We start from the raw sequence: 25,166 nt of genomic DNA on the forward strand, positions 1-25,166 counted from the left end.
TAGCAGTTAGGCTTAGCACCTCAGAACTCTGTGCCATATCCTTTTGGACCTCCCTTCCAGCCAGACCCACACAGCCCTCTTGCCTTCACAGCTGTGCCGCAAGCACAAGGTGGGCATCCTGTACTGCAAGGCTGGCCAGAGCTCTGAGGAGGAGATGTACAACAATGAGGAAGCTGGTCCTGCCTTCGAGGAGTTCCTTGATCTTTTGGGGGAGAAGGTCTGTCTGAAGGGCTTCACCAAGTACGCTGCCCAGCTAGACGTCAAGAGTAAGTGGAGGGCTTGTCAACCCAGCTACTGACAGGTGGTGATCTGGAGGATTGTAATCCAGTGCCAGCCTGGACAAATAGTGAGACCTTATCTAAAAAACAAAGCAAAAAAGGACTGAGAGTGTGGCTTAAGTGGTAGAGCACCTGCCTAGCAAGTGCAAAACCCTGGTTTTCCAAACCCAGCACAACAGCAAAAAAGAAGGGGGGATACTTAGAGAGCAGGAAGCCATCACCATATACCCAGCCCATAGGCAGAAGTGAAAAGGCCTGATGCAACTGAGGGGAAGATGTGGGCCAGGGGACGCTCTTAGGAGCCTCTGGTGGGAAGGAAGCCACATGGGAAAACATTGTAGCATGTTTCAGGAAAGCATGAAGAGCAGCCTCCTGCAGGACAGCCGCTGTGCTGCTGCACCTACACTGGGCATGTGGCCTATGTGATATCCACAAGTACCTGTGGAATGCGCTCTGGATGTTCATGCACATGTGTGCTCCTTTGTGTACCGAGTCTTTTGTGCCACATTGTGTTTGTACTGTCTATCCTGTTGCGGCCATGTCTCACTCCTCCTGGCAGGCTATTTTCCCACGGCTGAGTATATCACGGAGTGCTTGTCCACCCTTTGGCGAAGGTTAGAAGATTCTCATGCCCACATCCCAAGGGTGTGTATGTGATATCTCTAGACTATGTCCTAGGATGACAGTGCTAGGTTACCAATTAAGCCTATCTTCAGGTTTTCCAAAGTGGCTACACCCATTTATTACACACCTTAATTGGCCTTATGGAGTGTTCCAGTTTCTCCACATCCTCACCAACCCTGGGTACTATCAGACTTTTTAGTTTCTATCAATGTAGTATGTATGCATGTAATGGGACGTTTCCTTTTTATGTAAACTTATTTCTTGTATTAAAGTGTGGGTTTAAGTTTAAAAGAAAAAAAACAACAACCTAGGCAGATGGTATGTGGGATATGGCAGAAACCCAGCGGCTCTAGAGCTGCAGTCCTAACTTGTGCTTCTGTCCCAGCTGACTCCACAGGGACCCACTCTCTCTATACAACGTACCAGGACTACGAGATCATGTTCCACGTCTCCACCCTGCTCCCGTACACCCCCAACAACAGGCAGCAGGTCAGTGGTCTCCAGCTGGCCCACAATTAGGCCCAGGACCAACTTTCTCCATTTCACATCCTGCTCCAGTGGCTGTTTTCTTCCCAATCACCCAGTCCTGATACCAATGTGTAGATCTAATAGAGACCATTGGCCTTGAAGAACCTTGGCACCATGGCCATGCCATGTGGGAGCTAGAAATGGGGGGGGGGTGAATATAGACAGGGGGAATAGTGATGTCTGTCTGTCTGAAACCAATTGATCTTTGGCTACCGTGCTAGCCTCTAGCTACTCCCCTTTCATCACTGTCCCTATGGAAAAGTAGAGTGAATTCGTCCCCATGAAAGTATGACCACAAACTCAAACCAAATTGACATAAGCCAAAAATGGAACTCAATGGGTTATGTGTCTCCAGTGCTCTGGGATAGGGTTGGCTTCAGGAATGGTTCAGGTGATCTTAGGAATCCTATCCAGGTCTCACTTCTGCCTTTCTTTGTAGTGGCTTTATTCAGTGTTTCAGGAGCAAGAAGGGCCAGTGTGGGAAGTTGCATAGGCCACTTCAGAAGCAATGGGCCTCTGCATTGAGGAGGCCTTTTAAGCCATGCCAGAGACTTTGCCTTGTGTCTACGGAGAGGGATTCCAGAAGGACTCTGGGCAGGAAAGAATAGGACTTGACTCAAGTGCTCATGGTCTTTCTCTCCCCGTTCTGATGCCCATTTACCAGTTACTGAGGAAGAGGCACATAGGGAACGACATCGTGACGATCATCTTCCAGGAGCCGGGTGCGCTGCCCTTCACCCCCAAGAACATCCGCTCCCACTTTCAGCATGTCTTCATCATCATCCGAGCCCACAACCCGTGCACTGAGAACGTCTGCTATAGGTACAACCAGTCCATTCTATACACGCCTACTGGCCACCACAAGGGCTTCTCCCCCAGCCCAGGCCTGTCACACATTCCACACTGCCTCACAGAGTGGTTCCAACCACCACAGCCCATGGCTCCCTACCTCTGCCAAGGAAGCCATTGGGAATTGTTTTGGTCTGGAGGCTTCTGTAAGTGACAGGAAATCCACTCCAATCTGCCTGTGCACAAATCAGCTGTGTACATCAGCCTCTGCAGGATGAGACTCAGAGGAACAGCTGGGTGTGTTCACATTCCCTAATGGTGCCTCATTTTCTGGCAGCTCTTGCTTAACATTTAAGCAGCTGCAAATCCAGCAACAAAAAGCAAGGGGGGGGGGGCGGGGAGCGCAAGCTTCACTTTCAAGTAGTTGAGCAAAAGACCCCAATGAGGCAGCCAGTGGTTGCCAGGGCTAGTCCCTAGTACATGGACAGAGAGGCACAGGAGTGAATGGCTTTGAGGAAATCCAAGGGTAGAATAACCAGGCAAGGGCCAACTGTGGAGGTAGAGTTGAGGGGTTTTAGCTCACAAATGGACAAGTAATTATGCCTGAAGCCTGCTCTGTATCCTCTCCAACATTTCTACAGTGCTCCCCAGATTAATGGCCACTCCCAGAGGACAAAGGGAAAGCCTTCAGGGAGTTTGGAGCGAGATACAGCTGTATCCTCAGATGCCGCCCACTCAACACTCAGGCCCAGGTCATCTTGTCCATGTGGACTGGGGAATGGGGCAGGATGCACTGTTTTCTCTCTTTTGAAGATAGTTTTTTAGGGGCTGGGGATATGGCCTAGTGGCAAGAGTGCCTGCCTCATATACATGAGGCCCTGGGTTCGATTCCCCAGTACCACATACACAGAAAACGGCCAGAAGTGGTGCTGTGGCTCAAGTGGCAGAGTGCTAGCCTTGAGCAAAAAGAAGCCAGGGACAGTGCTCAGGCCCTGAGTTCAAGGCCCAGGACTGGCCAAAAAAAACTGAAGATAGTTTTTTAAACTAAGCAGATAGAAGAGCGAAGATGAAGTCTCTCCAACCACCCAGATGCCCTCACAGATGCAGCCATGGCAGTTGTTTCTGTGTGTCCTGACTCCTGGGCCAATATGTAGTTACACCTCTTCCACCTTAGGTTTGTGCCAGTGTGCACACTGTCCTGCATCCTGCGTTTTGTTGCTTTGCCCATTTTTTTATTCATTACAACTGTAGAACATTCCATCATGGGGAGGTGTGATATTCTGTGCCCTCCACTGATGGGCACTCGCGCTGTTTCTGCACTCAATGCACCCATAATCAGGCATGGGGCTATAAGATCAATTCCCACAGCAGAAGTATTTACTGAGTCAGAGGTAAGTACTTCTGTGCACTGCTAATCTTGGTGGCGTTGCTAGGTGTTGGAGAGAAGCGGGGTCTTCCAACATGCAGCCTGTGCTGATGAGCAACACTGCTGGACACAGTGGCCCAGTGGCTTCTGGGGCTGGCACACTGTGGCATCTACAGGCACATCCGAGGCCACCTCTCTCCCAGCCCATCCATTGCTGGACATAGGGCAGTAGTTTGAGAATGTACCCAACTATTCCTTGGCAGCTGACAGCCCTGGTAAGGGAGAACAGGAGATGTTGTCACACACCATGGAAGAGAAGGCAGCACCTATGTCACAGATGCGGGATTGAGTTGGCCTGGTAGCCCTTCTATCCATCCATTCTGTTCAGTTTCCCTCCTAACTGGCACTCCCAGCAGCCACTTCTCCAAGGCCTGCCTCTGCTTAGTCTTGGGGATCAACCATCTTTCTGATGCACAAACCTTTTCTGTTTTTTTATAATTTAATATGAAAGACTTTTATTGCCAGGTGTCATCACACCTGCCTATAATACCAACACTCAGTAGACAGAGGCAAGAGAATATGAGTTCCAAGCCAGCTGGGACTACACAGGGATACCCTATCTCAAAAAAAACTTTAAAAAGAAAAAAGAAAGACTTATTATGCAATACTTTAAACATTCTGAAAAGTACAAAAAATAATGTAACAGACACCCATGTGCCCACCACCAGATGTTAACATTTTGCCTCATTTGCTTCAGTTTTCCTTCTTTTCTTTATTTCTAAAGAAAGAAATGTCAGATACAACGAAAGCTTCCCCTCCCTCATTCCCTCATTCTCTGAGTGCTGGGCCCCACTGCACCCAGTCTGACCTAACCCTCTGCCCTTCTGCTCCCAATGAATTTCTGATTGTTCTTCAAGACTAAACAAGACAGGTGTCTGGCATGCTCTATTAGCTCTTGCCAAACATGCTTCTACCACAGTTCTCACCACACCAGCCACACCACTTACTAGTGTGGCCTTGCCTCCCTAGCCAGGAGCCTGGAGTCATATTTGCCTTCCTTTATCTATTGTGGGAGAGTGCTTGGCACATAGTGAGCCCCGAAATGCCTGGCTCATGCCAGGTGCTGGGGGCTTATACCTATAATCCTAGCTACTCAGTAGGCTGAGATCTGAGGAGCTCAGTTCAGAGCCATGCCTGGACAGGGAAGTCCACGAGACTCTTGTCTTTAATTAACCACCAAAAAGCCAGAAATAGCGCCATGGCTCAAGTGGTAGTACTCCAGCCTTAAGCAAGTCGGGCAAATCCAAACAAACACATTTTCTTTGGGTTGCCTGGAATATTGTTTAATCCGTGCCTTCTTTTTTTTTTTTTTTTAAGACAGAGTCTGACTACAGTCCAGGCTCACCATGAATTCACTATGTCGCTAGGCTAGCTTTGAACTTGTGACCCTTCTGTCTGTTTTGAATGCTGGGAAGGCAGGTATGTACTGCCACTCCAGGTTTAATCTACTCTGTTCATTGCAACAATTTCCTCCCAGAGAAGGAGCAGTAGGAGCTCTCAGTACTTACAGGCTGAGGTTTCCATAAAGAGCAAATAAAATATATCTAGCACCTGAAGGATGTGGCTTGTTCTTTACACCAACTTATACGTACAGGGTAAGCACTCTGAGAGCCATGTCCCTGACCTTAACTGAATACCTTAGCAGGTTCCTTGACCTTTCTACTCACTTTTAGAAACTGTCTGCCCAAAGACCAATGACTATTTACCTGGAATGGGCAGGGGGGGGCGGTGTCTACCACTAAAAAATACAGAAAGAAAAATCCTACTTTTTATCTGACATTTTTGGAAGGTCTTAGTGCTTTTCTTTCCATGTCTTAATAATTTCTCCCTTCTCAGCATGGCGGTGACCCGATCCAAAGATGCTCCTCCTTTTGGTCCCCCTATCCCCAATGGAACTACATTCCGCAAATCTGATGTCTTCAGAGACTTTTTGCTGGCCAAGGTGATTAATGCTGAGAATGCTGCACACAAGTCCGACAAGTTCCACACCATGGCCACCAGGACCCGCCAGGAGTACCTCAAGGACTTGGCTGAAAACTGTGTCTCCAACACCCCCATCGACTCCTCTGGCAAGTTCAACCTCATCTCCTTGACCTCCAAGAAGAAGGAGAAGACAAAAGCCCGGGCAGGCGCCGAGCAGCACAGCGCAGGGGCCATCGCCTGGCGGGTAGCAGCTCAGGACTATGCCCAGGGGGTGGAAATCGACTGCATTTTGGGAATTTCCAATGAGTTTGTGGTGCTCTTGGACCTGCGCACCAAGGAAGTGGTGTTCAACTGCTACTGTGGGGATGTCATTGGCTGGACTCCAGACTCCTCAACACTGAAAATCTTTTATGGCCGAGGGGACCACATCTTACTACAGGCTGCAGAGCGCTCTGTGGAGGACATAAGGGAAATTGTCCAAAGACTGAAGGTAAGAGGGAAAGCTCAGCAGTGGTGTAACAGTTCCTGTGGCTGGCAGTGGCCTCCAAAAACACATTCCTCCACTCAGTCTGGAGCAAGTCAGCCCCAAGAGAGTCAGAATTGTCCCATACCGTAGGACTGGTGAGGCCTATTTCTCAGGTTATTCCTGGAGGACGTTGTAGGCCAAAGAGCTATGGCTTTCCATGACTTCACCTTGGAAGGACAAAAGACATGCTTCTTGACCCTATTGTCTATAGGAAATACAAGTTTAAACTTAGGTTAAGAATGTAAGTGGTAAACTAAGCACCATTGGCTCCTGCCTATAATCCCAGCTATTTAGAAAGCTGAGATCTGAGGATCATGACTTGGAGCCATCCCAGGCAAGAAAGTAAATGAAACTTTTATCTCCGATTAACCACCAAAAAGCTAGAAGTGGAGCTGTGGCTCAAATGATAGTTCAGCCCTTGAACACAAAAACTCAGGGACAGCGTGCCCTGAGTTCAAGCTGCAGGACTGGCACACATTAAAAAAAGTTAACTGGTAGTTGAGCATGGTGGCTCATGTAATCATCAGCTATTTAGGAAGCTACAATAAGGAGACTTACAGTTGTAGGCCAATCTGGACAAAACAGTGTATGACTCATATCTCAATAGGAAAAGCTGGGCATGGTGGTACACATTGTCTTCCCATCTATAGCAAGAAACATAAATGGGAGGGTTGCCTTCCAGGCCCTCTTGGGCCCTATCTCAAAATAATAAGAGCAAAAAGAGCCGTGTGGCTCAAGCAGTAAAATACCTGCTTTCCAAACCCTGAGTTCAAACCCCAGTACTGTTCCCCCTAAGAAGAAGCAATCTAGGACTGGGGTATCATTCAGATGTGGAGCAAGCTGGTGCTCCTTCCACACTGCCAGGTCTTCTGTCTCCTTCAAGGCCAAGTCCATCCCTCCAATATCAGAAGATCGGAAGCCTTGGTATCAGCCTAGGCTCCCATAGCTCTGGTACCCACAGCCCATCTGCCAGCTCCACCTTCTTCCCAGGCAGCCTCGCTGCTTCTCCTCCTCCTCCTGTTGCCTCCACCCTAGCAGGAGCTGCCCTTATCTCTCCCACGTTATTGTCAGCCTCCTGCTGGTCGCTCCCTTTCTGTGGTATTCTCCACATGGGACTCAAGGACCTGATCCCCTCCCTCCGATGCTCCACACAGCGTCTTCCCTGCAACTCTCATTTCTTGAGCAGGGACCATGCCAGGCCCTGTGCCAGGTTTCATGGTTTACCCACATCCTGTCAGTCCCACTCTGTCCCATGCCCACCCCCGTGCCTACTGTTAGCACAGTCCTTTCAGAGCTCACTGCCACAGCCATCCCCCACTCCCAGTCTCAGCACTCGAGCTCTCTGAGGAGCCCAACAGTGACATGGACCATCCCCAGGCCATCTTTAACCCCATAAAATCCTCCATGTGAACCATCCACATCCTCCCTTGGTCCCAACCCTAAAAGTCCTCCAAGCAACCACATCCCTTCATCTTGTTAGTCAAGCAGTCCTGGGGTCAGTGGTGTTGGTATACAGTGATCACCCTAACAGCCCGGGCCTGCCTTCATGGGACTACCATCCCAGGCAGACATTAGGACAAGTGGTAAGTGCCAAGAGGGTAAAAGGAAGGTGTTAGGCAGCTGTGGGTGAAACTCATGACAAAGCATACACTTAGCAAGTATAAGGCCCTGGTGACCTCCAGCACCACCATCAACAACCAGAAAGGGTATTGAGAATATCAGGAGAACCCCCTGTAGAGACCTAAATTAGGAAAGGACAGGTTCAGTCCACTGCTGAGCTAGAGCCTCAGATGTAGATGGCCAAGCTTAACAGATAATTTCCCATGAATCTGGCTTTCTGGCTTCTGGGGAAAAACAGGGAGTCTACTCTCCTAAGCCCACATTCACCAGCAGGGTGATAGGTGCCCCCTTCAGATGAAACTCAAAACACACCATTTGGTTCTGACACCACAGTTCACATCCCTTGCTGACATTGTTCCCAAGCTTGTGGGAGGGCCATGCTGAGAGGAGTAAGAGATACCCTAATGAAGAAAGAGATGCTGGGTGCTGATGGCTCACGCCTGTAATCTTCGCTACTCAGGAGGCTGAGTAAGATCTGAGGATTGCGTTTAAAACCAGCCTGGGTGTCAGGGTCTTTAGCCCCCCTGCGCTCCCCTGACCCGCGGGAGAGACGGGGAAGGCATGCCTCAACCGGGCGAGCCAAGAAAGGAAAAGGGTCGGCAGGCCACCCACACCCAACCCTCCCTCACCGGAGGACAATCAGACGACCTGGGAGTCAAGTCAGCGCAAGAGCTCGTTTATTGGGGAAGTACGTGCCACTAATATAAGGCACAGGAGCCAATCAGGTCTAAGATCCGCAGGAAGGGGAGGCATGAGCTGTCCATCAAGGGCGGAGGAGCCGGGGCATCACAGCCCACAGAACCGCTCCCCAGGTTATAACCAAAGACACTTGTAGCAGCTGCGTGTTGTTGTTAGGCACCGCCATCTTAGCTACACATGGCCCCAAGACTGAGAAACAGGCGGGCCAGCTAGTTGACTTCCAGGTGTGCCCCACACCTGGGCAGGAAAGTTGTGAGACTCTTATCTCCAATTAACCACCAGAAAACAGTGCTGTGTCCCAAGTGGTAGAGTGCTAGCCTTGAACTTTTGAAAGAGCTCAGGGACAGCGCCCAGGCCCAGAGTTCAAGCCCCATGACAAAAAAAGAAAAAGAGGGAGTCTTGTTTATAAAGAAATAAGTACAGCTAAGTGCTGGTGGCTAATCTAATCCTAACTACTCAAGAAACTGAGATTTGAGGATTGCAGTTCAAAGCCAGCCTAGGCAGGAAAGCCTGTGAGACTTATCTCCAGGTAATTGCCAAAAATCCATAAAGTGGAGCTGTGGTTCAAGTAGTAGAGAGATAGCCTTGAGGAAAAAAGCTCAGGGACAGCGCTCAGGCCCCGAGTGGGACCTGCACCTGAGGAAAAAAAGAAAAAAAGCAACAAATAAGGAGAAATAGGAAGGGCACATCATGGCAGATAACTGCAGAGGCAGTCACCAACATAGCCCTCAGCTTCCCCTCCATAGAATAAACAAGAGCTGTACTTGCATAGTGCACATAAGTGCATCAGCATCGAACGGGCCTAGCCTAGTGCCTGACACACAGCCCCACAGAAATGTGCTTGGGCGAGGTAGCTGCAGGAGCCAGCACATTTTCTTTCTGGAAACCAGGAGTCTGAGTTGCCACCAGGTGATGCTAAGCCCCCTCTGGCCCTCTAGCGCCACCTAGGAGGACAGATGGGAGTCAGCAAGGGTTGATCTCGGGAATCCTGACAGGGGCCCTCCAGAGGTGGTGACCCAGCAGCTGATGCTCCCTCATCCTGCCTGTTTACCCACAGGTGATGACCAACGGCTGGGAGACGGTGGACATGACCCTTCGGCGGAATGGGCTGGGGCAACTGGGTTTCCATGTGAAGTATGATGGGACAGTGGCTGAGGTGGAGGACTATGGGTTTGCCTGGCAGGCCGGCCTCCGGCAAGGCAGCCGGCTGGTAGAGATCTGCAAGGTGGCCGTGGTCACACTGACACATGACCAGATGATTGACCTGCTGCGCACCTCTGTCACTGTAAAGGTGGTCATCATCCCGCCTTTTGAGGATGGTACACCTCGAAGGTAAGGATATCGCCCTAAGTGGTGGGAAGCTCAGAGCTTTGGTGGCTTGGCCACCAATGGCTGTAGTAGAAGGGACTAGATGACCGGGCAGAGGAGATGGTGATGGTGACAGTAATGGTGTGGGAATGGACACCTAGTGTGTGCAGTTTACCGACTTAAGCTCTTCACATATGCACTGTTATATATCACCTCCACAGTGTCCCCTTGAGCTCATCCTTGGGTCTTCCCAGCAGAGCCAGTACATGTGCCAGCCGGGCCTGGAGGGAGGAGTCATGGGCTGCTTTGTATCTATTTCAAGGCTCTGGATCTTGTACCTTTTTTTTGTGGTTTTTTTTTTTTAACCATTCTGCAAAGTAGGTCACCTGCTCCTCTTCCAGCAGCCTTTGAGATTCTCTAGAACAAGACAGAGACTGTCCTTTTGATACAGAGGGCATCTGCCTTTCCTGCCCAAGTACTGCTCACAGGGCCAGGCTGTTGCTTAGAGGGTCCTGACCAACAGGAGGCCTGAGCCAGAGAGGGGAGGGGCCGGGAGGAAGGGAGAGGATGAGATAGATGGGTCTGGCTGTCACTACCCCTGTATTGGACCCTGTCCTAGAACTCAGCTACTAAGTTTCAGGCTCTAATTTAAAGGTTACCTTTAAATAGGCCATCATGGCTCAGATTTGGCCAGGAAAACCTAGCCCAGTGTAAACAAGGCAACCAGTGTAGACAGGGCCCTTCCTTGGCATCAGGCCTGTGTGCTGGTTGCTTGGAGGCTCCCTAGTAATGAAGTTCTTCTTTCTAGGGGGTGGCCAGAGACCTATGACATGAACACCTCGGAGTCCAAGGCTGAGCCAGAAAGCACCACCCCTGGGGGCCGCCCCCCATACCGTAGCAACGCACCCTGGCAGTGGAGCGGGCCTGCTTCCCACAACTCCCTGCCAGCCTCCAAGTGGGCCACCCCAGCCACTCCTGCTCATGTCCAGTCCCTGAGCCGGCTCCCGAAGCAAACTTCCATGGTCCCCTTCCGGGAGTCCCAACCACTGCACAACAAGAGGTAAGGATCCTCAAAGGGAATCCCCACCACCCCATTTCCCACCCACTACAGCCATCCTTCACCTCACCTTTCTGTATTCTGTTCTCTTTTCAGTCATTCCACCTGCCTTCTTACCCCCTCTGCCTCTTTGTCCTCCTTCCCTCCCTCCGCCCCTCCCTCCCCTCCTTCCCTCCTTCCCTCCCTCCCTTCCTCCCTCCCTCCCCTCCTTCCTTCTTTAAACTTGAAAAGGACCTGGGTCTCAGGTTGGAATTCTCTCATGCCAAGTACATATTAGAGTTCACCTTGTATTAAAGGTAGATAAGCACAAATTGTAGGGCAGTGACTTCTTAGGGCAGTGGAGGGTTGAAGACCCCAGATGGCATCACTACCGCCATCCAGTCCTTGGAATGAGTGATCACTTTGGAGAGTTTGATGATGCTGTTTAATTCCAAGTACTGTCTTGAATATATTCTATATTAGAGGATAAAAAGGGCTGGGGTATGGATTAGAGGTAAAATCCGGATTCTATCCCCAATGACTCTAGCTGGCAGAGGAATATTTTGTCCCAGGAAAGGGGCAAGAATCAGCCTTGAAGCCCTCGCAGAAACTGAGGTTAGGCTGGCCAGGAAGAGAGCCCCTCTGAAGACTAGGGAAGCCCTCCCCCTCACCCTGCTGTCTTCCTCTCTCCCAGGCCTGTCAGCTTCCCAGAAACTCCTTACACAACATCACCAGCAGGGGCCGACAGAGTCCCTCCCTACCGACAGCCTTCTGGGAGCTTCTCAACCCCCGGCTCAGCCACCTACGCCAGATACAAGCCATCCCCAGAAAGGTCAGAGTCTCTTCTTGTTAAGAATGTAGAATCTGGGCTGGGGATATGGCCTAGTGGCAAGAGCGCTTGCCTCGTATACTTGAAGCCCTGGGTTCGATTCCCCAGCACCACATATACAGAAAATGGCCAGAAGTGGCACTGTGATTCAAGTGGCAGAGTGCTAGCCTTGAGCAAAAAGAAGCCAGGGACAGTGCTCAGGCCCTGAGTCCAAGGCCCAAGACTGGCAGAAAAAAAAAAAATGTAGAATCTGATGAAAACTATGGATCCCTCTTCCCCAGGAAGTACATCCCCACAATTTTATTTCTCATTGGATATGGTATTTCTGGACTTAAGCTCATCAGAGGATTGATTCCCAAGGGGCCTGACATTTAATGTTTTGCATAAAAATTTTGAGCAGAGCTGTGGTTTAAGTGGTAGAGCACCAACCTTGTGTGAAAAAGCTAAGGAAGAACATGAGGCCCTGAATTCAAGCCCCAGGACTAGCACAAAAAAAAGAAAGAAAGAAAGAAACTTTATTCAGGCACTGGTGGCACATCTGTAATCCTAGTTACCCAGGAGGCTGAAATCTGAAGATGGAGGTTCAAAGCCAGCCTGAGCAGGACTGAGACTCTTTATCACCAGTTAACCGGCAAAAAAGCTAGAAATGGGGCTGTGGTTCCAGTAGTAGAGTACCAGCCTTGAATGAAAAGTCAAGCAAGGCCCTAGGGTCAGGCTCCATCCAGTACCAGCACAAAAAGAAAAGAGAATCAGAAGAAGGAAACCCAAAAAAACAGGCATGGTGGCACAGAACTCTGATACCAGCATTCTTAAGGCTAGGGTGGGAAGACCAACAGTCCGAGGCTGGCCTGGGCTGCATGGCAATACTACGTCTCAAAAATAAAAAAGGAGGGGCTGGGAATATGGCCTAGTGGCAAGAGTGCTTGCCTCCTACACATGAAGCTCTAGGTTCGATTCCCCAGCACCACATATATGGAAAACGGCCAGAAGGGGCGCCGTGGCTCAGGTGGCAGAGTGCTAGCCTTGAGCCAAAAGAAGCCAGGGACAGTGCTCAGGCCCTGAGTCCAAGGCCCAGGACTGGCAAAATAAATAAATTAAATTAAATTTAAAAAAAAAGGAGGGGCTGGGAATGTGGCCTAGTGGTAAAGTGTTCACCTCATATACATGAAGCCCTGGGTTCGATTCCTCAGCACCACGTACATAGAAAAAGCCGGAAGTGGCGCTGTGGCTCCACTTGAGCAAAAAAGAAGCCAGGGACTGTGCTCAGGCCCTGAGTTCAAGCCCTAGGAACTGGCAAAAATAAATAAATAAAAAATAAAAAGGAATAGAAATGCTCGGTAATATAGGCCCTGTCTCTTACTTAGAAGCCATCAGTGCTCCCATGTATCCATGCAGTTCTGTGCAGTTTTATCACAAGCATTGCCACAAGACTCCTTGTGTTCTCCTATCCATAACCCCTGGAAACCATTTAGCTATGTTCTGTCTCTTAACTGTGATTAATGAGTGTTATGTCAAAGGGGTCTAGTATTGTTTTCTTCACTAAGCACAGTGTCCTTGAGGTTCATCCACGTTGTTTCGGGTATCATTGTCAGCTTGTGCTGAGTTTGTAACAGTGGTATGGATATACCACAGCTTAACCTCTCACCCCCTTGGAAGACATTTGGATGCTGAGTGTGTGCTATCACAGATATTCATACTATGAACAGTACGTCAGGCATACAAGTTTCTGTAAGAAAATAAGTTTTCGTTTGGGATAAATGCCCAAGAGTACAATTGCTTACCATATGGTAAGTCCATTTTACATTCTCACCAGCAGTGTATGAATGATCCAATTTCTCCACATTCTCACTACCATTTGGTGTTGTCATTATACTTCATTTTAGCTATTCTGATGGGTTTGTGGTGACATGTCATTGTGGCTTGAATTTGCATTTTCCTGATGGCTAACAAAATAGAACCTTTTTTCGTGTGCTAATTTGCCATCTATTTATCATCTCCCTCGAAATGTCTGTTCATGTCTTCTGCCCATTTTCTTTTTTCCAAGACTGGAACTCGAACTCACTATCTGAGCTTGATATCTCAGACTTTCCTGCACTGGGTGGCTTTGAAATATGATCCTCAGATCTCAGCCTCCTGAATAGCTAGGATTACAGGTGTGAGCTACTGGCACCCATCTTATTTTCTCCTAGTCTTTATCTTACAAGGCAAGCACTCTTGCCTCTAGGCCATATCCCCAGCCCCTCCTAGTCTTTATCTTTTTGCCTCCTAGTTGCCAGTTTTCATTTCCAAATGGATAGGTGGATTTTTTTTTTCTGTCTGTCCTGGCAATGGAACCTAAGGCTTCATGTTTACTAGTCCAGGAGTCTACCACGTAAGCCACACCCCAGCCCTTCTACTTTTAGTTTGTTTTTCAAGTAGGATCTTACACTTTTATGTGATCCTACTGCATCTCTGGAGTAGATGGGATTACAGTTATATACCACACTACACAGCCTTTTTTTCATCTTTATGGGCTTCTATTAGAATAAAACTTATTTTTTATTTATTTATTTATTTATTTATTTATTTATTTATTTATTTATTTATTTATTTATGGCCAGTCCTGGGCCTTGGACTCAGGGCCTGAGCACTGTCCCTGGCTTCTTTTTGCTCAAAGCTAGCACTCTGCCGCTTGAGCCACAGCGCTACTTCTGGCCATTTTCTGTATATGTGGTGCTGGGGAATCGAACCCAGGGCCTCATGTATATGAGGCAAGCGCTCTTGCCACTAGGCCATATCCCCAGCCCAGAATAAAACTTCTTAATTTTGATACGGTTCAAATTGCTATTTATTTTCCTTTTTTTTTTTTTTGCCAGTCCTGGGTCTTTGACTTAGTGCCTGAGCACTGTCCCTGGCTTCTTTTTGCTCAAGGCTAGCACTCTGCCACTTGAGCCACAGCACCACTTCTGGCCGTTTTTCTATATATGTGGTACTGGGAAATCGAACCCAGGGCTTCAAGTATACGAGCCAAGCACTCTTGCCATTAGGCCATATTCTCAGCCCTATTTTCCTATTATGAAGCATGTGTTTGGTGTTATCTAAACTCTGCTTAGTGCTTGTGGTGTGTGTGTGTGTGTGTGTGTGTGTGTGTGTGTGTGTGTGTATGTGTGTTTCTGTTTTGTTTTTCTAGAAGCTTTACTGTTGGACATTGAAGTTCTTGTTTTTTGATTTGTTATTGTTTTTGTTTGCCAGTCCTGGGGCTTGAATTCAGGGCCTGAGCACTGTCCCTGGCTTCTTTTTGCTCAAGGCTAGCACTCTACCACTTGAACCACAGTGCTACTCCTGGCTTTTTCTATTTATGTGGTACTTAGGAATCGAACCCAGAGCTTCATGCATGCTAAGCAAGCACTCTACCATTAAGCCACATTCCCTTGATCTATTTTAAGCTGGCTTTTGCAGATGAAAGGTCTGGGATGAGGTTCTTTTTTTTTTTGCCTATAGATATCTGATTTGGTCTAATACCATTTATTGAGAAAGCGGGCCTCCACTATATTAGTCTTGCTTTTAAAAGCAAAACTGCTATCCTCAAGTGGTTGTACATGTACCTAGTGTGTGCAAAAACCCTGCAAAAAGAATCCAACACTGCAAAAAAAAAAAAATGGTTTTAATGACAAGGGGAGAGGAGCTAGAAATGTTGTTCAAGCCATATAGAGCGTCTTCCTAGCAAGTGGGAAGCCCTAAGTTTAAATGCTGGTACAGCCAAAAGAAAAAGGAGGAGGACTAGTGGGCCTCTTCCTCTGCACCTGTTTGCAGGTTCTCAGTCTGCCCCATCCATCTGTGTGCATGAGTCCTCCCAGCAGTTCCAAGAGGCTGATGACTTACCTCATTTTAGAGGGGAAACTGAGGCACAGCAAGGCAACATCTCTTGGCTTGGGCCACTATTTCCATAAGCAGAGTTGATAAGAACCTGGGCCTGTAATCCTAGTGTGTTATCCTGGCCCCCAAAGCTGTCCTGCCTGCCGCAAGGACTCAGCTCCTCCAGGTCGATGATGTCTGGAGCCCCAGCTCTGACTCAAGGCAGACTGGACACCAGGAGGCCTTCACACACACACACACACACACACACACACACACACACACACACACACACACACCGCACCCATGGCATAGAGAACATGAGCCACAGGAAAAGCCTTCTGCCACCACCACCTCCCTTAGATCTTGGCCTTCCTTGAGGTGGAGGGGGAGTCTGGAGCCTTCTTCTAGCAGGATCTCTGTCTGGGGACAGCTTTGTTGACTCCCACTCACCAGCCCCAGAGGCAGATGATGCCTAACTTGGCTTTTTTATAGAAAAACTGGAGCTCAAATCGATGGGCACTTGCCTGAAAGGGACACCGAGTTCTCTCCTGTGGGCTGGTTGGCATCACTCACAGTGCCATGTGTCAGCTGGCTAAGTACCGTGACAAAGGCCTGCTGGGATGACCTCTTGACAACCAGGGAAACTGAGGCTAGGAAGGAAATGACTGCACCTGGTTTGGCAAGGGGAAGTAATGAGCAGGAAAACCCCACCTACCCAGCTCCCTGACCCGGCCTGCTCCCTCAGAGCCTGGGGTGGTAGCTCCCAGCAAGGGATGCCAGGGTCCCATCCTACAGCCTGTGGCCAGGTTCACCAGTAGCAGGGTTGTAGACCCAAGTGACTCTGAGTCCTCCTTCCTGGAGGAAACTACAGTGCCCTGTGCTCCTGCTGCTGCCGCTTTCCCTGGCAAACTTCCCAGGCGAGCCCCATCCTGAGCCTCAGTTAATAGCAGTTTCCAGGCTTGCTCAGACAGCCTTGCCAGCAGGCTTGTCACCCAGTCCACAGCGGAGCCACTGCCGAGCAAGTCATAGGCGCCTGTGGTTTGGACACTGACCTGTGCTGTGTCCCTTTGATCCCCTGCAGGTATGCTGCTGCCCCGCACCCACTGCTGTCCTTTGATCCACACTTCAGCCATGATGGGATGTCCAGCGGTGACTCCTCCTCAGGCGGCCTGACTAGCCAGGAGAGCACCATGGAGCGCCAGAAGCCAGGTAGGCCTCCTGAGTCCCGGCTCTCTCTTATTTAGGGTTGGACAGGTGACATCCCCTCCCGGCCTGCCTGGCTTTGGGATCCATAGGATGTCAAATCATGCTGTATGTATTTTGTGCTGTGCATGTAGCTTCTGCTGCTGTGTGTCTCTTTGGTGAGAGGCAGCCGTGTGACTCGAAGCATTGCAGCTTCGGTCTGCAGCAGTCCATCCATGAACCACCATCAGGCTCCAGCCAGGGCCAAGGGATGTTTGAGTTGTTCCAATGTGGGGCTGCTAGAACTTTCCTTTTCTTTGTCTCTTCTTCTATTTTTTTTTTTTTTTTCAGTATCCAAGACCAGGATCGAACTCTTGGTCTGACACTTCCACTCATTGGCTGACCCTCTACCTCATGAGCCAGGCCTCCAACCTCCTGCCTCTGTTTCTGTTTTTTGGCCAGTCCTGGGGCTTGGACTCAGCTCCTGAGCGCTGTCCCTGAGCTTCTTTTTGCTCAAGTCTAGCACTACTACTTTAGCCACAGCGCTACTTCTTTTTTTTTTTTTTTTGGCCAGTCGAATTTCCTCGTGTATCCGAGGCAGGCACTCTTGCCACTAGGCTATATCCCCAGCCCCACAGCGCTACTTCTAACTTTTTCTGTTTATGTGGTGCTGAGGAACCAAACCCAGGACTTTGTGCATGCTAGCTAAGCATTCTACCACTCAACCACATTCTTAGCCCCTCCTGCCTCTCTTTCTTTTTTTTTTTTTTTTTTGCCAGTCCTGGGCCTTGGACTCAGGGCCTGAGCACCGTCCCTGGCTTCTTCCCGCTCAAGGCTAGCACTCTGCCACTTGAGCCACAGCGCCGCTTCTGGCCGTTTTCTTTATATGTGGTGCTGGGGAATCGAACCTAGGGCCTCGTGTATCCGAGGCAGGCACTCTTGCCACTAGGCCATATCCCCAGCCCCGCATTTTTCTCTTTTGGTGATACTAGGATTTCAACTCAGAGCCTCAAGCTTACAGATGGTCTTCCATTTGAGTCATGCCCCCAGCCCTTTTATTTTAATTACTTTTTAACTATGGTCTCATGCTTTAACCTGGGTTTGAACTTTTTTTTTTTTTTTTTTTTTGCCAGTCCTGGGCCTTGAACTCAGGTCCTAAGAACTGACTATCTGAGATAGTGACCATGGGCACCCGACCAGCTTGCCCAGCCCTGTGCATCATGCCCCATGATACAGCAGCCTGGAGAATTTCCTAGCAGGGCTTAGGCACTACCTCTTAACTTTTTTCACTCCAGGCTGGCTCTCTACCACTTGAGCCACAGCTCCACTACTGACTTTTTGTTGGTTAATTGGAGATAAGAGTACTGTAGAATTTTCTGTCCGGGTTTCTTCTAACCATAATCCTAAAATCTCAGCCCCGCGAGTGGCTAGGATTACAGGTGGAGCCTCCAGCACTGGTTGGCCCATGGTGCACTGCCTGCAAGTCTTCCATTTCGGCTGTGAGACAGATTTGGATCTTTCTCTTCTTTCCACCCAATTCAGGAAAAGAAAAGTGTTGCTTGGCTGTTTCATTACACCAGAGTGAAAAGTGGAGAGGACATTTTCCAACATTCCATAGGCCTTAGATAGGTGTCACAGAAACTGACGATTATGGTCCCTTTTCCTCCCTCTGTCTCCTTGAGCTCAGTTCCTCTTTCTTTCTTAGGACCTTGTTACAAAATAACTAACACACACACACACACACACACACACACACACACACACACACACTTTAGGAGAATCCATGTTTAGAAATCCTCAGGAAGTCTAGGCCCAGCTAAAGGATAGACAAAGGGTGGATGGTGAAGCTCAGGTGCCCTAACAGAAACAAGGCTTTGCCCAGCACAAGTCAAACGAACAGAATTATCAGCAACCTGGTTTTGTGTGACTGTCATATACCCAACATTGTTCTATGTATTATATATTCCTTCCTTCTGAAAAATCAAGTAGTGGGATGTTTATTATGAATCCATTTTGAGGTACTGGAAATGGTGGTGCACACCTGTAATCTCAGCTACTCAGGATGACAGTAGGAGGCCAGCTCAGGTGAAAAAGTTACTGAGACCCCCAACTCAACCAACAAACCAGGTGTAATGGCTGGTACCTGTAATCTCAACTGTGAGGGAGGTACCAAAGGTATCCCTAGGCAAAAACATCTGAAAAATAACTAAGGCAGAAAAAGCCAGGGGCATGGCCCAAGTGTTAGGTAGAGTACCTGCCTAACAAGTATAAGGCCCTGAATTCAAATCCCAGTCATGCCACTAATGATGACATTCACGATGATGATGATAATTTCACTTGGATTTGTTCATCAGTTATATACATGTTGCCATCAAAGGATTGCTGCCTTGCATATGCAAAAAACTCAAAATTGGTCCCATAGGAGAATGAAGGAGGGATATGGACTAGTAATTTCCAAAAGAGAAAATCCACCTGGCCAGTGAGACTGGAATTGTGCTGGGCCTCATTGGGAATGGTGGCGAAGGAATGTTGTATGTTGTCAAACAATTGAATCTGCATAGGGCTCTTGGGACAGTGCCCAGGCGCAGTAAGTATTGGGTGAATCTTGGCTGCTTCTGAGTGCTGCTCTACCCCAAGGCGGGGTCATACCCTGGGTGAGCAGGCTGGTCAAAGGGGTGGGACATGAAAGCATACTTACAACCCAATTATTTTTTCAGACCCTGGCCTGCATCACCCCTAACCACTGCTGTGTCTCTCGTCCTGCAGAGCCTTTGTGGCATGTGCCAGCCCAGGCCCGGCTCTCAGCCATGGCGGGAAGCAGTGGGAGCAAGCACACCTCCAGGCAGGATGTGGCAGGCAAAGACTCTCCCAACAGGCATTCCAAAGTGAGTCTTGCCTCCCCTGGCCCCACCTGGGAGTGAAAGAGGCTGCAAGGCTGGGCAGCTTTCCTGGGGTGTGGCCTCTGCATGCTACACTGCCTGGAGCTCATCCTCCACCTTCCCACCCGCCCGGAGTGGAGCCCAAGCCAGACAGGCTCACAGCCTCACTCTAGTCCCCCTCACCTGGCCCTCTTGAGCAGATCCCTGTGCCTCTTCAAGCCTGTTTCCCTGTCTTTACATCAGTCCTGGTAAACGAACTGCTCTGTCTGTGACCCCTGGACCTCAGACAGTACAAGTTCATGTCCCTGTCCCGTGCTGGTACGGCGCAAGTCTTCAGGAAGCATCTTTCCACAGGGTCAGCAGGGGTCCGGGCTCCCTCCCCCTTGCTCTGCTGAGTCCTCTTTGGAATGGGAGGAAGAGAGGGGTATGGCAGGTTTTTATCCTGGCCTGGGGCCTGGAAATGACATGAAATCATTCCCACTTGCTTTGCCTGGACTCCATTTCCTGCAAGACAGGCTGGGAAATGTAGTTGTATGTGTCACTGGAGCTCTTGGCAGTCCTGTTGCACATACTTGCAGTATGGTGGACAGTGGGACCCCCCACAGTGATGAAAAGAATACTAACCCCTGTCTACAGAAGCTGACATCCCACAGGGGGCAACAGGCTGTGTGCAGCTAAGCAAAAACATGTAATAAAAACAACTCTGTGCTATAGAAGAAAAACCCCAATTTAGTGACCAATTGCTGCTTTAAGATAAGGTGGTCAGTGAGGAGGTGACATTAAGCCAAAATCTGGACTGGAGTAGAAAATAAACCATGAAAATAGCTGAGGGAAGAATGGTGAAGCAGTAGGAACAGTAAGTGTAACCACCCTGGGGTGGACTGTGCGGTGCATGCTCAAAGGACAGCAAGAAAGCCAATGTGGCTTTAATAGAATAGTCTAGAGGAAGCAGCTGAGGTGAGCAGAACAGGGCCACACTATCAAGACCTGGTATTCTGTGTGTACTGGCCTTTCCCTTGAGCAAGACAGGCAGTGCCAGTGGAAAGGACATGATGCCGCACAGAGAGGGCCTGCAGGATGCAGTGGTAGGCAGGACCAGAGTGGAGCTAGAGGTAGGTAGGGGCAGCAGGCTAGGCCAAGGATGCGTCCAGAACACCTGGCCCACCCTGGAGCAAGGAAGTGTGTTATGGAAAGGGGCCCAGCCGGGCTTGAGGCATATTCAATCTCAGGTGTGGGGTACACATCATCTACAAATGTCAGCTCTTCCTCGGAGCACCCAACAAAACACTCATTTACTCTCTCCTCCTTGCCCATCTTACACATGTGGAAACTGAGGCAGAGGAAAGGTAAATCCCTTGCCCCGGATAACATGGCTGGGAAGTAGGAACCAGGCTTGAAAGTGTCTGGGATGACGCGTGTCCTTGCCTTCTAGGGTGAGCCTCAATACTCCAGCCATTCCAGCAGCAATACCCTGTCCAGCAATGCGTCCAGCAGCCACAGCGACGACCGCTGGTTTGACCCCCTGGACCCCTTGGAGCCCGAGCAAGACCCCCTTTCCAAGGGTGGCTCCAGTGACAGCGGCATCGACACCACACTCTACACCTCCAGCCCCAGCTGCATGTCCCTGGCCAAGGTTCCACGGCCTACCAAGCCACACAAGCCCCCTGGAAGTATGGGTCTGTGCGGTGGCCGGGAGGCAGCTGCAAGGTCTCACCACACAGACAGGCGGCGGGAGGTCTCCCCGACCCCCGCAGTTGCTGGCCAGGGCAAGGGCTACCGGCCGAAGCTGTACTCCTCAGGCTCCAGCACCCCCACGGGCCTGGCTGGGGGCAGCCGAGACCCACCAAGGCAACCCAGGTAAGGCACTGCCCCAAACCCAAGTCCTCCAGAAGTCCCAGACACCTTCTGCATCCCCACAGTCCTGATGATGAGATCTCCTTCCCAGAATTACTGCTCACTCTTACCCCTTTGCTCATGGATTTGGGAGGATTCATGAGCTCCCTCCTGCTACCCATCTGTCGGTGCCCCTGTATATCTGTCTCACTCTGATTCTGTATCTCTCTTCTTTTTCTGCTGAGACCAGTGGGGTTTTTTTTTGCTTTCTGAGGGTCACAGCCTGTCTGTTAGGAGTGTGGTTGTCTTTGGCTGTGGCTTAAACAGGGATTTAACACTCCTGACAGGACATCCAGATAGGGCAAAGCTGGACTGGTGCAGCAGGTCTGGCACAGCTGCTTGCGGAGACCTCAAGACCTGGCACTCTGCAACTTCCTCCCCACCTTCTTCACATCCTGGCACATCTTCAGTCTCCACGGCCATCAGGGGTAGGAGGTTAGGGTAGGTGGGAGATAGATAACAGAGGAAAGGTTGTCTCCCTTCTCTGCAGCAGCAGGGGTTGCCACCCATCCCAGCTACAAGCTTGGTTTGGCCTTCCAACTCCTTAATGTAAAGCATTGATTCCCCCATCCCTGTTGTTTAGTCATTGGAGACTAGTGCCCCACTTGAAATACCTGATGGGTGGCGGGAAAGGGAGCAATAAATAATTTGCCTTGTTTGTACTCAGGGCCTCCTGCTTGCTAAATAAGCACTCCCCAGTCTCTTTAGGGTCAAGATAGGGTTTTGTTTAATACTTGGGCCATCGGGGACTGCTTCCCTTTGTCTCTGGGATGGGCAGGCATGTGCCTCTGTACCCAGCCATTGGCTGAGATGGAGTCTTGTGAACTTCTACACCTGGGCTGACCTCAAATGCAATCCCCTGATCTCCAGCTCCCAAGTAGATAGTATTCTGTAGCGAGCATTGTGGGCTTGATCCACCTGCTAGGCAAGAATATTCATTTTTTTTATGCCACTGCTGCTAGTGCCTAGGGCCCCTTCTAGAAGGAAAGTGTCCAGAAGGAGGTGAATGGGTTTACCGAGCTACCAGCATAGGCTTGTATGGGGACCTCTCAGAGAAGCATCCCTAACAAGGTTTACTACACAGTGTCCCTAGGGCTGGCTCCTCTAGCCACAGCCTCCCCCACTTCCTGGGCCAGCTGCTTCTAACACTTATTTGTTGGTCCTGGGCAGCAGCTTCAGGCCCTGGGACCACAGCTTTGCAATGGTTTCCAGAATGATCCTTGGTCTTTATGTGTACGCTGATCTTTGATTGAATCTTGTCTAAAACTACCTGAATGGGGGCTGGGAATGTGGCCTAGTGGTAGAGTGCTTGCCTAGCATACATCAAGCCCTGGTTCAATTCCTCAGCACCACATACACAGAAAAAGCCGGAAGTGGCGTTGTGGTTCAAGTGGTAGAGTGCTAGCCTTGAGCAAAAAGAAACCAGGGACAATGCCCAGGCCCTGAGTTCAAGCCCCAGGACTGGCAAAAAAAGAAACAACTACTTGAATGATGTCGTCACTGCAGTGTGCCTCGCTGACAGCTTTGAAAGGAACCATGGCTGACTGGCTGTATTGTCAGCACTTGCCCTGGGTGCCATGAACAGAGAGAAACGCCTGAAGGTGCTCAAAAGAGCAGAGGCGGAGATGGTGGGGAGGAGGGGAAAGGGGATAGATAGAAATAGGTAGGAGGAAGGGAGAGAAAACTTAAGTGAAGTCTCTGCCTCTCCCTAGAAAAATAGTTCTCAATCTTTTGAGCTTGAAGACTGCTGAACAGCTCCTCTACTCACTGAATTATTCATCCATTCATTTCACTTGTGAATATTTCTTGGAGATCTGTTCTATCCCAGACCTAGGCTGGAGCTGAGGAGAAATAATAAATTTAAACAAGGCCTCAGCCCTCACCCAGATGACAGCTTGATCATCGCTGAGACAAATTCAGAACTGCACCCACTGAGAAGGACAGGGATCTGGGGCCAAGAAAGTCTTGGGGAGGGGCACTCTGGCTTCTACTGTAGTGGCCCCCATTCTGGGCATAGACCCATGTTGGTGATTCTAAGTAATTACAGCATTTTAAGATCTGATGTAAAGGCAGTTATGCCCAGAGTAGTGGAAGCTGAGGCAGGGGGTGGGTACAAAATTACCCAGTGTCTTCTAGAAGGATTTGTAGAGCCCCCAAGTAGAGTGAACAAATGGGAGGGGAGCCTCCTGCTACAAAAGAGTGCCCTGTGGTTGGGAGCTTTAATTTGCATACAGACAATTGATGCTAATTGCAAATCATTCTTATCTACTCATTAAAGCTGCTTCCTGAAGTTTTCTCCTAGGCAACGGGGCTTTAGTGTGGAACAGTGTTTCCCAAAATGGGGTGATAGAGGTGGTGTGGATGGTGTGGGGAGGGGAAATGTCTGCTCTTAAATTGTTATAGGTTTGTTTTTTGAGAAGGTTTCCCACCCATCCCCTTAATTTTCACACCTTACCCTGGTCCTGGTTAAGTGACTGGACCTCTCTGGGCCTCAGCTTCCCTACCTGTGAAATCAAGAGTAAATCACATTCCTCATGGTGACATGATCAGGTTTAAATGAGCCAGTTGTGACTGCACAATCCTGTAATCCTAGCTACTCCATGAGGCCGAGGTTCAAGACCTACTTGGTAGCTAATGCAAATCTGAAAACCAAGAGCTTAAAGCTAAAGAACATGGGATGTGGTCCAAGTGGCAGAGCACAAGCCTAGCAAGCTCGAGGCCTGAGTTGTCTCCAATACTCCCCCCCCCACACACATACACACACACTAAGAAAATGAATGGGCCCTTAGAGCAGTGCACAGCAGCAGCTTTCAAGCCTAAAGGTCACTATTATTGACTGGGGGTTATTTTAAAGAGAAAGAAAAAGGCTGACCTCAGACTAAAAGAATAAGAATGTCTTCTTGGGTCACACTGGTTACAGGCAGTCCTAGTACCTCAGGTACACCTGTGCATGCTGTCCACATCCATCCACCCATCCCTTGCTGTGGACAGTTCCAGGCACCTGTGGTCTCTGGACACAGCTGGTATGGCAGCCTGTGCCTAGCCTTGGCACGTCAAGGACAGATACCTCGTAGTACCTGGCATAGCTCAGTACCCTTGGTTCTGTGCAAAATAGAACTTGGTGCTCTTACATGCAAGGGCCTGATGTGCAAGGCCTGCTGCCAGGCACGAGCCCAAGTAGACTGGGGAGACAGCAAGCAAATAATGACCAATGTTGGTGAGTAAATTGTACTAGGAGACAGCCTCAGTGGAGGCAGGGTGGGGCAAGGAGCATGGTAAGAGGTCAGATTGTCATGGTGGCCAGAGCCCAGATCCAGCAAGATTATCACTGCCAGGTATGACAAACTAACACCAGGAGATATGGGTGCCATGGAGGCATTTGAGCTTATAACTTGACATGCTTTTAAAGGCCCACTCAGCCAGGTGTGGCAACGTATACCTGTAACCTCAGCACTTAGAAGGCTGAGACAAGAGGATGGATATAGTTCCAGGTTACCCTGACTCAAGTGTGTGGAGGGGAGGGTGGGGGAGGGGGGGTCACTGGGCCTCTCTTTGAGAAATGGTCTATTTAGGGGAGGAAAGTGATGGCATACTTAAAGGGCTGCCAGGAAAAGAGATGGGCTTCCATACCCACGCAGCGAACCCTACCTCTCCCTTCCCTGGCTCCAGCCGCTGCTGTGTAGCAGTTTGTGCTCATCCATGACTTCAGCAACTTCACAGACACTCCCCCCAGACGCTCGTCATGGGAGCCTGGCAGCCAGGCCCACTGCCAGGCGCCAGTGCCTTCTG

The 25,166-nt window shown here is 49.6% G+C and overlaps 1 protein-coding gene across 4 annotated transcripts in view; it reads left to right on the forward strand.

The window, feature by feature from the left end:
• The window catches only part of Sipa1l3 (signal induced proliferation associated 1 like 3), a 157,164-nt gene that overhangs the window by 112,854 nt on the left and 19,144 nt on the right, over positions 1-25,166 (forward strand). For all 4 annotated transcript variants that reach the window (XM_048329867.1, XM_048329868.1, XM_048329864.1 and 1 more), the window contains exons 6-15: positions 92-266; positions 1,288-1,391; positions 2,095-2,252; positions 5,482-6,058; positions 9,471-9,745; positions 10,530-10,781; positions 11,452-11,589; positions 16,505-16,632; positions 19,372-19,490; positions 20,917-21,341. In XM_048329867.1, the coding sequence (XP_048185824.1) occupies positions 92-266; positions 1,288-1,391; positions 2,095-2,252; positions 5,482-6,058; positions 9,471-9,745; positions 10,530-10,781; positions 11,452-11,589; positions 16,505-16,632; positions 19,372-19,490; positions 20,917-21,341 (2,351 nt within the window). The remainder of the gene's footprint in view (positions 1-91; positions 267-1,287; positions 1,392-2,094; positions 2,253-5,481; positions 6,059-9,470; positions 9,746-10,529; positions 10,782-11,451; positions 11,590-16,504; positions 16,633-19,371; positions 19,491-20,916; positions 21,342-25,166) is intronic.

This window comes from Perognathus longimembris, chromosome 20, assembly GCF_023159225.1.
Source record: "Perognathus longimembris pacificus isolate PPM17 chromosome 20, ASM2315922v1, whole genome shotgun sequence".
Lineage (NCBI taxonomy): Eukaryota > Metazoa > Chordata > Mammalia > Rodentia > Heteromyidae > Perognathus > Perognathus longimembris.